At 40.3% G+C, this 15,944-nt stretch overlaps 1 protein-coding gene across 3 annotated transcripts in view; it reads right to left on the minus strand.

Moving 5' to 3' along the window:
- The window catches only part of LOC102915837 (NACHT, LRR and PYD domains-containing protein 1a-like), a 73,605-nt gene that overhangs the window by 42,811 nt on the left and 14,850 nt on the right, over positions 1 to 15,944 (minus strand). For 2 of the 3 annotated variants that reach the window (XM_076542806.1, XM_076542805.1), the window contains exon 4: positions 4,958 to 5,014. The exons of the other annotated variant lie outside the window; for it this stretch is intronic. In XM_076542806.1, coding sequence (XP_076398921.1) covers positions 4,958 to 5,014 — 57 coding nt within the window. The remainder of the gene's footprint in view (positions 1 to 4,957; positions 5,015 to 15,944) is intronic. 3 annotated transcript variants of the gene reach the window in all.

A 15,944-nucleotide genomic window follows, 5' to 3' on the forward strand; every position in this document is an offset into this window, starting at 1 on the left:
GCCTATAGGCTGAAGATGATGCCCCAACACTGCGGAGCATTGGGGACGAGGTTTTGCTTTTGTTTCTACAGGAGAAGATAAGCTGTGGGTACCATCAAAAATGATAAAGGTTCGATTTGAACAAGAGAGACCTCTTAATTAGAGGAGGTGATAGTTCATCAACCAGCATGAACATCCAATTTAAACTAACTGGTATCAATAACACATGCCTTTTCATTTAATCAAATAATAACTTGTCAAAAGGAAACATCCCCAAAATTAGTCTTGGGGAAAGGTTTTTGTTTTTGTCTTAGCCACATGGCAAGGTATAGATGTATGGAAATGGATCAATTTAAGATAAAAGCACAGTTAGCAAGATAAGGACAGTTAGCAGGAAGCCTGCCACGGCCATACAGTTTATAAGTGATATAAGCGTCTGAGTGATTATTTTATACGTGGATTGTGTGACTGCAGGTCTTGGGGAGCCTGGACAGAAGCCCTCCAGCAACATTTTCCAATCAAATGGACCTAAGAAGCAAGCTGGTGTAACTATCCTAATATCCAACAAAACAGACTTCAAACTAAAAATCAATCAAAAGAGATGTAGAAGGACATTTCATATTCATCACAGGAAAAATCCATCAAGATGAAGTCTCAATTCTGAACATTTATTCCCCAAATACAAAGGCACCCACATTTGTAAAAGAAACATTACTAAAGCTTAAATCACACAACAAACCCCACACACTAATAGTGGGAGACTATACCCCATGCTCACCAATAGACATGTCTGCCAGACAGAAACTTAACAGAGAAATAAAGGAACTAACAGATGTTATGACTCAAATGGACTTAACTGACATCTACAGAATATTCCACCCAAACACAAAAGAAAGCCATCTTCTCAGCACACCATGGAACCTTCCCTATAATTGACCACTCAGTCACAAAGCAAATCTCAACAGATACAAAAAAATTGGAATAACCCCCTGTATCTTTTCAGATCACCATGGCTTAAAGTTAGAATTTAACAACACCACAAATTACAGTAATGTCTCAGATTGTGGCGGCATTGGTGTGGGGGTTCACACAGATCTGTGGAAAGAAGACTCAGAGGCATCTTGAATGAATCTAGCCTTTCATGGCTGCAGGAGTGTCCAGCCCCTAAGGACTGAAGCACTTTCCCTTTTCCCAGGGCATTTTCATTTTCTCTCTTTACAATTTAGTCAGTTAATTTCCGTACCTTCAAAGTAACCTGAAAGGACCTCTCAAAGATACAATGCTAAGTACAAATTCTGTAGCTGGAGAGTTTCTCTCCGGGTCCTGCTAAGTCTCACGCAGTCCCACAGCCCACTTATAAAATAATCACTCAGACGCTTATATTACTTATAAACTGTATGGCCGAGGCAGGCTTCTTGTTATCTAGTTCTTCTATCTTACATTAACCCATTTCTATTAATGTATACCTTGCCACATGGCTCATGGCTTACAGGTACTTTACATTCTGCTCCTCATCGCGGCAGCTGGCAGCAGCTCTCTGCCTCAGCCTTCCACTTCCCAGACTTCTCCTCTCTCTTTGTCCTGCCTATACTTCCTGCCTGGCTACTGGCCAATCAGCATCTTATTTATCAATCAATTATCCACAGCAAAATTCCTTGATTTATCAGGTACCACAGTTTTCCAGTTTGGGAACAAAGTTTTGCATAGGCCTTTGATCCTTGGGAGACTCACAGACGAGATTCACATAGGGCCATGAGGGAAACAAAAGGTACCAGTTAAACAAAGGATTGATTAGGGCTAAGTGCTATTCAAAAAAAAAAAAAACCCTATAAACTCATGGAACCTGAACAACACTCACCTGAATCACCACTGGCTCAAGGAAGAAATAAAGAAATTAAAGACATCCTAGAATTCAATGAAAATGAATGTACAACATATGGAAACTTATGGGACACTATGAAAGCAGAGCTAAGAGGAAAGTTTATAGCACTAAGTGCCCACATAAAAAATTGGAGAAATCTCATACCAGTGACTTAACAGCACACCTGAAAGCTCTAGAACAAAAAGAAGCAAACTCACCCAGGAGGAGTAGACAACAGGAAATAATAAAACTGAGGGCTGAAATCAATAAAATAGAAACAATTTAAATAGACCTATAAATCCCTATAGATATAGAAGCAGTCATCAAAAGTCCCTCAACCCAAAAGAGCCTAGGGCCAGATGGTTTCAGTGCAGAATTTTACCAGAAATTCAAAGAAGAGCTAATACCAATACTCAAACTGTTCCACACAATAGAAACAGAAGGAACACTGACAAATTCTTTTTATGAGGCTAAAGTTACCTGATACTCAAACCACACAAAGATATAACAAAGAAAGAAAATTACAGACCAGTCTCCCTCATGAACACTGATGCAAAAGTAGTCTGGAAAATTGAATCCAAGAACACATCAAAAAAATCATCTACCATGATCAAATAGGCTTCATCCCAGAGATGCAGGGGTGGTTCAGCATATGAGAATCTGTCAATGTAATCCACCATATAAACATACTGAAAGAAAAAAAAACACATGATCATTTCATTAGATGCTGAAAAAGCCTTTGACAAAATCCAACACCCCTTCATGATAAAGGTCTTGGAGAGAGATCAGGGATACAAGGAACATACCTAAACATAATAAAATCAATTTACAGCAAGCCGACAGCCAACATCAAATTAAATGGAGAGAAACTTGAAGTGATTCCACTACAATCAGGAACAAGACAAGGCTATTCACTCTCTCCATATCAATTCAATATAGTAATCGAAATGCTAGATAGAGCAACAAGACAACAAAAGGAGATCAAGGGGATACAAACTGGAAAGGAAGAAGTCAAACTTTTGCTATTTGCAGATGATACGACAGTACACATAAGTGACCCCAAAAATTCTACCAGGGAACTCTTACAGCTGATAAACATCTTCAGTAATGTGGCAGGATACAAGATTAGTTAAAAAAAATCAGTAGCCCTCCTATATACAAATGATAAACTGACTGAGAAAGAAATCAGAGAAACAACACCCTTTAGAATAGCAACTAATACTATAAAATACCTTGGAGTAATTCTATCCAAACAAGTAAAAGATCCATATGACAAGAACTTTAAGTCTTTGAAGAATGAAATTGAGGAAGATATCAGAAAATGGAAAGATCTCCCATGCTCTTGGATAGGTTGGATTAACACAGTAAAAATGGCAATCTTATAAAAATGCAATCTCCACCAAAATTCCAACACAATTTTTCACAGACCTCAAAAGAACAATACTCAACTTCGTTTGGAAAAACAAAAAAACCAGGAAAGCTAAAACAATTCTGTACAATAAAGGAACTTTTGGAGGCATCATCATCCCTAACTTCAAGCTCTACTATAGAACTATAGTAATAAAAACAACTTGGTACTGGTATAAAAACAGACAGGTGGATCAATGGAATCAAATTGAAGATCCTGATATAAATTCACACATCTATGAACACCTGATGTTTGACAAAGGAGCTGAAATCTTCAACAAATGGTGCTGGTAGAACTGGACATTAACACATAGAAGATTGTAATAGATCCATATCTATCACCATACACAAAACGCAAGTCTAAGTGGATCAAAGACATAAACATAAATCCAGTCACACTGAACCTGATAAAAGAGAAAGTAGGAAGTACTCTTGAACACATTGGCACAGGAGATCACTTCCTAAATATATCACCAACAGCACAGACACTGAGAGCAACGATTAATCAATGGGACCTTCTGAAACTGAAAAGCTTCTGTAAGGCAAAGGACATGATCAATAAGACAAAACAGCAGCCTACAGAATGGAAAAAGATCTTCACCAACCCCACATCTCACAGAGGGCTGATCTCCAAATTATATAAAGAACTCAAGAAACTAGACATCAAAATACCAAATAATCCAATTAAAAAAATTTCTAAACAGAGAATTCTCAACAGAAGACTCTCAAATGGCTGAAAGACATTTAAGGAATTGCTCAACATCCTTAGTTATCAGAGAAATGCCAATCAAAATGACTCTGCAATACCATCTTACTCCTGTCAGATTGGCTGAGATGGAAAACACTGATGACAGCTTTTGTTGGAGAGGATGTGGAATAAGTGGAAGATTCCTCCACTGCTTGTGTAGTGCAAACTTGTACAGCCACTTTGGAAATCAGTATGGAGGTTTCTCAGAAAATTGGGAATCAATCTACCTGAAGACCCAGCTATATCACTCTTGGGTATATATCTAAATGATGCTCAATCATATCACAAAGACATGTGCTCAACTATTTTCATAGCAGCATTATTCATAATAGCCAGAACCTGGAAACAACCTAGATGCTCCTTAACCAAAGAATGGATAAAGAAAATTTGGTATATTTATGCAGTGGAGCACTAGCGGTAAAAAACAATGACCTCATGAAATTTGCAGGCAAATGGATAGAACTAGAAAAACTCATCCTGAGTGAGGTAATCCAGACCCAGAAAGACAGACATGGTATGTACTTACTCATAAGTGGATAGTAGATGTAAAGCAAAGAATAACCATGCTACAATCCACAGCCCTAGAGAAACTAGGTAACTAGGAGGACCCTAAGAGGGACACATGGATCACCCTGGGAAGGGGAAATAGATGAGATCTCTTGTGTAAACTGGGGCTTGATGGGGTAGAATGGAGTGCTTGAGGGATGAGAGCATGAGGGAAGGGGATGGTTGAGTTGAGGGAGGAATGGAGAGGGAGAACAATGAAAGAGATATCTCGATAGAAGGGGCCATTTTGGGGTTAGGGAGAAACCTAGTACCAGGGAAATTCCCAGGAATGGGATCCACAGGGGTGACCCCAGCTACGACTCCTAGCAATAGTGGAGAGGATGTCTGAACTGGCTTTCTCCTGGAATCAGATTGGTGGCTACCCTAAATGTCACCATAGAAGCTTCATCTAGTACTTGTCGAAAGCAGATGCAGACATCCACAGCCAAGCATTGGGTCAAGCTCCTGAAATCCTGTAGAAGAGAGGGAAGAGAAATTGTATGAACCAGGGGGCTCACAATCATGCTGGGGAAACCCACAGAGACAGCCAACTCAAGCTCTGGGAGCTCACAGACTCTAGATCAACAGCTAGCGGGTCCGACCTAGGCCCTCTGCACATGGGTGACAGTTGTGTAGCTTGGTCTGTTTGTGGGTCCCCTAGCAGTGGGACCAGGATCTGTCCCTGGTACATAAGCTGGCTTATTGGAACCTATTCCTTATGGTAGGATGCTTTGAATAGCCTTGATGCTGAGGGGAGGAGCTTAGTCCTTCCTCAACTTGATATGCCATGCTTTGCTGACTCCCATGGGAAACTTTACCCTTTCTGAGGAGTGGATGGTGGGGAGAAAAGTTGGGGGAGAAAATGGAAGGAGAGGAGGAAAGGGAAACTGTGGTTGGTATCTAAAATAAATAAAAAAGTTTAATAAAAAGTTAGGGGCTGGAGAGATGGCTCAGAGGTTAAGAGCACTGACTGCTCTTCCAGAGGTCCTGAGTTCAATTCCCACTGACCACATGGTGGCTCACAACCATCCGTAATCAGATCTGGTACCCTCTTCTGGCCTGCAGTCATACATGCTGTATACATAATAAATAAATAAATCTTTAAAAAAATTAAAGAAAAAAATTATTCTAAAATATAAGAAAGAGAAAAATCTTAGTTTCTTAAGTTTGGCTTTCCTTAGAAAATTCCCTATTCCAATGCGCTTAATGAGGTTCAGTTTAATATTCTTATGACTAGGGGTTAGCAAACTCCATTGAAACACACACACACACACACACACACACACACACACACACACACACAGAGGGAGAGAGAGCTGACTATATTTGACTAATGTTTGCCAACCTCAGCTGGTCACTTGTTTTATAAGCTGAAAATAATAGAAAAAATAGTTATGATTGTAAACAGTTAGATAAAACCAGAAGATGAATATTTCATGTCAGGAAGAGCATATGAAATTCAAAATTCAGTGTTCAGTACAAGAAGACTGCCCATGAAGGAAAGGAAGAAATCTGAAGGGAGGGGGAGGGGACAAGATAGATTAATAGAGCAGGTTTGTAATGAAAGGAGGGAGGCTATCTGGGGAGAGAGAGGGGACAGGAAGAGAGGGAGGAGGAGATGGGGGACAGCAGCGGAAACATAAGAACAAAGTTTGATAATGTATATATATATATTATATATTATTAGATATTATACTATATATATATTAAAATAGCAAGGAGCCTGTCTCTTGACGTTAATTAAAACAATGAAAGAAATAACATGGTATTTGAACCACAGCAAAACATCAAAATAAAACAAAAAGCAGTGTCCATAAACATAGCATGGAGCAGAGCATGGCCATTTGTTGTTCTGTTGTCTGTGCTGTCTTTGACACTGTGTCAGCAGAGCTGTATGGGTGTGACAGAGACCCACAAGTCTACAATATCAACCATCATGTCCTTGACTCAGAGTTTCCCTCCTTTCCTCTTGATGTGTCACAAAGCATACCATGTGGTTTGAGCCTTTACTATGAAGCTGTTGTAGGATATTACATTATTCAAGTTCTCAGGTGGGAAATCCTGTCAGGACTTAGAGTGAATGAAAAGTGCCCTGATCCTCAATTGGTCTTTCTCTGCTGTTGATGATAGCTAATACAGAAGCCATTTCTCCATCACTCTGCCTGCCAGGATCCTCTAATCCAGTGTGCTGTTTAGTTACAGTGACTTCTTAGTCCTCATAGCTTCATACTTGCTATTTCATTTTTAAGGTTACTGTACTCCATGAATGTTATTGGATTTGTATGTTTCTATAAGATTCCTCTAGTTCTTCCCATTTTCCTTCTTTCCTTTCTATTTCGAATGGGAAGTAGTGGGACTGATTAAGTCAGTTGATGCACTTTAAGACTGGGCCATATTTTAAGGCCCTGGATTCTACAAATTTACTGGAAGCTGTCAGTGGAAGGAATGCTTTTCTCTGAGTGTAGCTCAGATTTCAAAGGTGGCATCATCTAGCACAGAGAAGCAGTATTGTTCAAGCTCAGGCCCTTGGCACCCGGAGCCTGTGCATCTCTGGCTTTGGTGTGACTGTCCTCATTGCCCTGATGCCAGAGAGAGGAAGACAGAGGCATTCAGTGTATGCATTCTGACAGTGAAGGCTGGATACGGTTCTTTAACTGTGAACCTTCACTTCCTCTAATCCCTGGTCTTCTTGTCCCCAAAGTGGGACAATAGCTCTCTCTCTCTCTCTCTCTCTCTCTCTCTCTCTCTCTCTCTCTCTCTCTCGTGGTTGTGATGTTTGAGTGCAAGTGAGATGCAAGGGAAGCCCAGGGCACAGGGCCTGACATGAGTGGGTGCTCAGCAAACCCCTGATGACCCCTTGGCCACTTGGGAAGGTAAGTGATGAGGGGTCCTGTGGTAATGGATTCTCCTGTCTGCTGGCCAGGTCCCTACCCAGAAAGCCAGCTCTGTTCCTGTGCTGGAGAAGACACTGCCCTTAATTTTCAGAGCCTCCTGGGAGCAGTGCTGTGTCCAACAGTGAGACTCCAGGAGCAGGATCTCTAGGGTGCTCTCCAGGACTCTCCAGGTCTGGGGTGCTACACTGTGCACTTTGCCCCAAGGGGACCGAGTCTTTGCTCATGTATTTGTGTCACCTTAAGAAGCTCATCTCAGCTGAGCAGTGAATTTAGACTTTCTTCTGGAGGCCACCTTGTCCCAGGAGTTTCCTGATTGCTGTGCTATGGGTTGGAAGGAGATTCCCAGCCCCCAGACACCCCCTATGATGATGGAGGATTGGGTGGCTCTTGTCCTGGAAACTCATGGTCTGGGGTTGACCCTGGAAAAGCTTGGTGAGTGTGTGAAAAGGGCTCTCCTAGTGAGAAAGAGCAGGGAAGGAATAGCGAGTTCCCCAAACCCATGGTGCCTTAGAGACTTAAATTTTGAAATCTTACAATGGCCTTGTGACATGGCATGATGGCTAGTGGTGTCAAAGTCACAGGAGAAAAAAAGGACCAAGCAAAAATGTCCCTGAGAGGATTTGTGAGGGATGGTTAGTTTAAGTGAGGTAGAGAGGCCCATCTTAACTGTAGGTGGCACTATCCCAAGGGCTGGAGTCCTGGACAAATAAAAAGGAATAGTGAGCTGAGAAGCAGCATTCGTCTCTTTTTGTTTCACAAATAAATATAACATGACAGCCGATTCAACCTCTTGTACCTACTGAATTTCAGCCCCGAGGGAATACATTATCAACCTGTGGGCAAAATAAACCCTTTCTACTTTAAATTGCTTGTGTCTCAATAGCAGGACAAGTAACTAATGCTCCTGGGTTAATACATTTTAATAGGATACACTATGTAGTTCAGGTTGTTCTTGATCTCAGGTTCCTACAATGCAATGTTTCTTAGGAAGTGTGGATTATGAATGGAGAGACAGGTGCCAGGAGTAGGCAGGATTTTCACAGAACAGCAGCAGGATGAATGCAGAGGAAATAATTTCTTAGGCTCCCATTGTTCTAGATTCCATACCTGTGTCTGTCTAGGACAAGCTAAGGTCTCTTTCTCTAGAACTTGTGGATTGTAGAGAGATGGCTAGTTAGATGCCTGAGAGGTTTAAGTGGCAGGGTGTGACCTGTGTATGTTGAAGCAAGGAAAGTCAGTTATAAGAAACTGTTTGAAGCTGAGCAGGATCCATCTTTTTTTATTATTTATTTTACAATACTATTCAGTTCTACATAACAGCCACAGATTCCCTTGTTCTCCCCCTTCCTACCTCCCTCCCCTTCCCCCCAACCCATCCCCCGTTCCCATCTCCTCCAGAGCAAGGCCTCCCCTGAGGACTGAGATCGACCTGATAGACTCAGTCCAGGCAGGTCCAGTCCCCTCCTCCCAGACTGAGCCAAGTGTCCCTGCATAAGTACCAGGTTTCAAACAGCTAACTCATGCAATGAGCCCAGGACCTGGTACCACTGCCTAGATGCCTCCCAAACAGATCAAGCCAATCAACTGTCTCACCTATTTACAGGGCCTGATCCAGTTGGGGGCCCCTCAGCCTTTGGCTCATAGTTCACGTGTTTCCATTTGTTTGGCTATTTGTCCCTGTGCTTTATCCAACCTTGGTTTCAACAATTCTCGCTCATATAAACCCTCCTCTTTCTCACTAATTAGACTCCCAGCGCTCCACCCAGGACCTAGCCGTGGATGTCTGCATCCAGATTCCTCAGTCCTTGGATGGGGTTTCTGGCACAACTATTAGGGTGTTTGGCTATTCCATCACAAGAGTAGGTCAGTCCCGGCTGTCTCTCGACCATTGCCAGCAGTCTTTTGTGGGGGTATCTTTGTGGATTTCTGTGGGCTTCTTTAGCACTTTGTTTCTTCCTTTTCTCATGTGGTCTTCATTTACCATGGTCTCCTATTCCTTGTTCTCCCTCTCTGTTCTTGATCCAGCTGGGATCTCCTGCTCTCTTTCCCTCGACCCTCTTTTGTGGAGAGAATGATGCCCTTACACCTGCTGCAGGACATGGCCTGCACTGGGACCATGAAGTTCACACACCTATGCTGTCTACTCTAGTCCTAAGTGTGAGTCTCCATTCTTCCAAGTCTCAGTTTCCTCATGTGGGTGTCTGAGCTTCTATCTCACAGACTAAGAGCACAAAGAACAAACAACAACAAAATTACTACAATCAAAACACACACTTTTCAATAGTAACTTTGATATTAATGGCATATGTTCTCTAATAAAAGGTTTGCTAAAAAGGATTAAGAGACCAACACCCCCTATCAGACCCTGCAATCTACATGACCCACTTCCTACCCCAAACCCACCATCCCTTTAAGACTTCAGTGGCTTCCTAAGACACAGAATCCACTAGCTCTGATTGGACCAAGAAGTGAAGGACTCTTCTTCTGCCCAGAGAGTCCTGCCTCTAGGACCTAGGCCCTGAAGCACAACCTGTACCCCAGAATCCCCACCCATCCCTGCCCCAGTTGCCAGTCATCAGGGAAACCTCCTGCAGGAAGCCCCCCCCTCCAACCCCCTCCCATTGGACCTTACAATCTACAAGTTCCTCACCCTGCCCCAGTATCCATCCCATTGTGATCCCAGTAACTTCCTGAGGCACGGAAACCAAACCAGCAGCTCCCATTGGACCAAGAGTAACCCCGGAAACAGGGAATCTGCTAGCCCTCATTGGACCAAGAATGGCTTTCTGAGATATAAAATATGCCAGCTCTCATTGGATCAAGAGAGGCTTCCTGAGACACAGAAACTGTTAGCTCTGACTGGACCAAGAGCCCCGATAAGACCAAGAGTGACTCTGTGAGTCACAGAATCAACTAGCTTGGGTTAGGCCAAGAGCGGCTCCCTGAGATACAGAATCTGCCAGCTCCAATTAGACCAAGAGCCAAGACTGGACCCAGAGGGGCCCCCTGAGACACAGACACAACAAGCACAGAGTAGACCAAGAGCAACTTGCTCAGACGCAGGCACCTCTTATACCTATTAGAGGAGGAGTTGGGCAGATGTCAAGGCAAAAATACAATGTGAAGAGCAATATGGCATCACCAGAACCTAGCTCTCCTCCAATAGCAAGACCTGAACATCAAAATGTAGAAGAAACAGAAGAAAGCGACCTTAAAAATAGCTTCATGAATATGCTAGAGGCCTTTCAAGAAAAAATTGAAATATGAAATTGAGGAAAGACAAACAAAAATTGGAAGAAATCAATAAAGAAATTGAGGAAAAGACAAATAAAAAATTGGAAGAAATCAATAAATTCCTTAAAGGAAACTAAGAAAACCATGAAAAAGCAATTAAAAGGTGAGGGAAACAGTTCAAGACCTGAAAAGTGAAATAGAAACAATAAAGAAGACACAAACAGAGGGAATGCTGGGAATAGAAAATCTGAGTAAACAAACAGGAAACACAGATGCAAGTATAACCAACAGAATTCGAGAGATGGAAGAGAGAATCTCTGGTGTAGAGGATACAATAGAGGAAATAGTTTCATCAGGCAAAGAAAACACCAAAGCCAAAAAAGTCATAACAGAAAATGTCCAGGAAATCTGAGATACCATGAAAAGACCAAACCTAAGAATAATAAGGATAGAAGAAGGAGAAGAATACCAACTCAAGAGCACAAAAAATGTATTCAACAAGATCATAGAAGAAAACTTTCCCAACTTAAACAAGGAAATACCTATGAAGATACAAGAAGCCTATAGAACACCAAACATACTAGACCCCCCAAAAAAAGTTCCCTTGCCACATAATAATTAAATAACTAAACATATAGAATAAAGAAAGAATATTAAGAGCAGCAAAGGAAAAAGGCCAAGTGAATTATAAAGGCAGACCCATCAGAATAACACCCGACTTCTCAATGGAGACTTTGAAAGCCAGAAGGACCTGGACAGATGTAATGCAGACACTTAGAGACCATGGATGGCAGCCTAGACTATTATACCCAGCAAAACTTTCAATCATCATAGATGGAGTGAACAAGACATACCAAGATAAAACCAGATTTAAACAATACCTATCTATAAATCCAGCCCCACAGAAAGCACTAGAAGGAAAAATCCAGCCGAAGGAAGTCAGACAACCCACGAAAACACAGGCAATAGATAACCCCACAGCAGTAAATCCCAAAGAAGAGAAATACACACACACACACACACACAAACTACCACCAGAAGATAACAGGAATTAACAATCACTGGTCATTAATATCCCTTAATATCAATGAAATTAATTCATCTATAAAAAGACACAGGCTACCAGAATGGATATGAATGCAGGGCCCATCTTTCTGTTACATACAAGAAACACATCTCAACTTCAAAGATAGACACTACCTCAGAGTAAAAGGCTGGGAAAAGTCTTTCCAAACAAATGGACTTAAGAAGCAAGTTGGTGTAGCTATGCTAATATGCAACAAAATAGACTTCAAACTAAAATCAATCAAAAGAGACCAAGAAGGACATTACATACTCATCACAGGAAAGATCCACCAAGATGAAGTTTCAATTCTAAACATTTTTGCCCCAAATGCAAGGACACCCACATATGTAAAAGAAACATTACTAAAGTTTAAATCACACATAAAAACCCACACATTAATAGTGGGAGACTTCAACACCTCACTTTCACCACTGGACAAATCTGCCAGATCGAAACTTAACAGAGAAATAAGGGACTTAACTGATGTTATGACTCAAATGGACTTAATAAATATCTACAGAACATTCCATCCTAACAAAAAAGAATATACCTTCTTCTCAGCATCCCATGGAACCTTCTCTAAAATTAACCACATACTTGGTCACAAAGCAAACTTCAAGAGATACAAAAAAATTGTAATAACTTCCTGCATTCTATCAGACCACCATGGTTTAAAGTTAGATTTCAACAACAACAAAAATTACAGAAAGTCTACACTCTCATAGAAACTGAATAATGCCCAACTGAATCACTAAATGGTCAAGGAAGAAATAAAGAAATTAAAGACTTCCTAGAGATCAATGAAAATGAAGACACCACATACCCAAACTTATGGGACACTATGAAAGCAGTACTAAGAGGAAAATTCATAGCACTAAATGCCCACATAAAGAAGTTGGAGAAATCTGACACTAGTGACTTAACAGCACATCTAAAAGCTCTAGAACAAAAAGAAGCAAACTCACCCAGGAGGAATAGATGCCAGAAAATAATCAAGTTGAGAGCTGGAATCAATAAAATAGAAACAAAGAGAACAATATGGAAACAAAGAATCAATGAAATGAAGAGTTGGTTCTTTGAGAAAATCAACAAGATAGACAAGCCCGTATCAAAACTAAGCAAAAGGCAGAAAGAGAGCATCCAAATTAAAATAAAAAAATGAAAAGGGGAACATAATAACAGAAACTGAAGAAATCTAGAGGGTGATCAGGTTATACTTCAAAAATCCGTACTCCACAAAATTGGAACAATCTAAAGAAATGGATGATTTTCTGTATAGGTATCATATACCAAATTTAAATTAAGACCAGATAAGCAATTTAAATAGACCAATAACCTCTAAGGAAATAGAAACAGTCATTAAAAGTCTCCCAACCAAAAAAGCCCAGAACCAGATGGTATCAATGCAGAATTCTACCAGAATTTCAAAGAAGAGCTAATACAAATACTCTTCAAATTGTTCCACACAAGAGAAACAGAAGGAACATTATCAAACTCTTTTTATGAGGCTACAGTTACCTTGATACCCAAACCACACAAAAATGCAACAAAGAAAGAGAATTACTGACCAGTCTCCCTCATGAACATTGATGCAAAATACATCAAGAAAATTATCCACCATGATCAAGTAGTCTTCATCCCAGAGATGCAAGGAGGGTTAAACATATGAAAATCTGCCAATATAATACACCATATAAATAAACTGAAAGAAAAAAAAACATATGATCATCTCATTAGATGCTGAAAAGGCCTTTGAAAAAATCCAATACCCCTTCATGATAAAGGTTCTAGAGAGATCAGGAATACAAGGAATATACCTAAACATAATAAAGGCAATTCACAATAAGCTAAAAGCCAACATCAAATTAAATGGAGAGAAACTCAAAGTGATTCCACTAAAGTCAGAAACAAGACAAGGCTGTTCTCTCTTCCCATATTTATTTAATATTTTACTTGAAGTTCTAGCTAGAGCAACAAGACAACAAAAGGAGATCAAGGGGATACAAATGCAAAGGAAGAAATTAAACTTTCGCTATTTACAGATGATATAGTAGTATATACAAAAGAGACCTCAAAAAGTTTACCTGGGAACTCCTACAGCTGATAAACACCTTCAGTAATGCGGCAGGATACAAGATTAAGTAAAACAAAAACAACAACAACAAAAAACAGTAGCCCTCTGATATTCAAATGATAAATGAGCTGAGAAAGGAATCAGAGAAACTTCACCCTTTACAATAGCCACAAATAATATATCTTGTGGTAACTCTAACTAAGCAAGTCAAAGATCCATATGACAAGAACTTTAAGTCTTTGAAGAAATAAATTAAAGAAGATATCAGAAAATAGAAAGATCTCCCATGCTTATGGATAGGTGGGATTAACATAGTAAAAATGGCAATCTTACCAAAAGCAATATACAGATTCAATGCAATTTCCATCAAAATCCCAACATAATTCTTTACAGACTTTGAAAGAACAATAATCTACTTCATATGGAAAAACAAAACAAAACAAAAAACGCACCAGAATAGCTAAAACAATCCTGTACAATAAAGAAACTTCTGGAGGCATCACCATCCTTGACCTTAAGCTCCACTATAGAGTTATAGTAATAAAAATAGCTTGATATTGGCATAAAAACTGACATGTGGACCAATGGAATAAAATTGAAGACCCTGACATTAATCAACACACCTATGAACACCTGGTTTTTGACAAAGAAGCCAAAGATGTAAAATGGAAAAAAAGCATCTTCAACAAATTATGCTGGCATAACTGGATATCAATAAGTAGAAGATTGCAAAAAGATCCATATCTATCACCATGCACAAAACTCAAGTCCAGGTGGATTAAAGACCTCAACATAAGTCCAGTTACACTGAACCTGATAGAAGAGGAAGTAGGAAGTAGTCTTGAATGCATTGGCCCAGGAGAGCACTTTCTAAATATAACACCAGAAGCACAGACACTGAGAGCAACAATTAACAAATGGGACCTCCTGAAACTGAGAAGGTTTTGTAAAGCAGAAGACACAGCCAATAAGACAAAACAACAGCCTACAGAATGGGAAACAATCTTCACCAACCCCACATCTGACAGAGGGCTGATCTCCAAATTACATAAAGAATTCAAGAAATTAGACAACAAAATATCTTATAATCCAATTAAAAAGATGGGCTACAGAGAGAAACAGAGAATTCTCAACAGAAGAATCTCAAATGGCTAAAGGACATTTAAGGAATTGCTCAACATCCTTAGTCCTCAGCGAAATGAAAATTAAAAACAACTCAGAGATATCATTTTACACCTGTCAGAATGGCTATGATCAAAAACACTAATAACAGTCAATGTTGGAGAGGATGTGGAGCAAGGGGGACACTCCTCCACTGCTGGTGGGAGTGCAAATTTGTACAATCACATTGGAAATCAGTATGGAGGTTTCTCAAAAAATTGGGATCTATCTACCTCGAGACCCAGCTATACCACTTTTGGGCATATACCCAAGGAATGCTCAATCATACCACAGGAACACATGCTCAACTATCTTCATAGCAGCATTATTCATAATAGCCAGAACCTAGAAACAACCAACTGAAGAATGGATAACAAAAATGTGGTAAATATACACAATGGAGTACTACTCAGCAGTAAAAAATGACATCATGAAATTTGCAGGCAAATGGATGGAACTAGGAACTATCATCCTGAATGAGGTAACACAGACTCAGAAGGACAAACATGGTATGTACTCACTCATAAGTGAATATTAGATGTAAAGCAAAGGATAACCAGACTACAACCCACAGCTCCAGGGAAGCTAGGTAAAAGTAGGGCCCTAAGAGGGACACATGTATCACCCTGGGAAGGGGAAATAGATGACATTTCTATGAGTAAACTGGAGGTGAGTGGGGACAATAGAGGGAAGGGGATAGTGGATGAGAACATATAGGAATGGGATGGATTAGCTGGGACAGGGACCGAGTGGGAGAGCAATGAAAGAGATTCCATGATAGAGGAGGACATCAGAGGGATAGGGAGCAACTGTGTACTAGGGAAGTTCCCAGGAATACACAAAAATAAACCCAGCTTAGGTTACTAGCAATAGTGGAGAGGGTGCCTAAACTGGCTTACCTCAGTAATCAGATTGGTGAATACCCTAAATGTCATCATAGAACTTTCATCCAGTAACTTATGGAAACAGATGTA

This window comes from Peromyscus maniculatus, chromosome 8 (genome assembly GCF_049852395.1).
Source record: "Peromyscus maniculatus bairdii isolate BWxNUB_F1_BW_parent chromosome 8, HU_Pman_BW_mat_3.1, whole genome shotgun sequence".
Taxonomy (NCBI): Eukaryota; Metazoa; Chordata; class Mammalia; order Rodentia; family Cricetidae; genus Peromyscus; species Peromyscus maniculatus.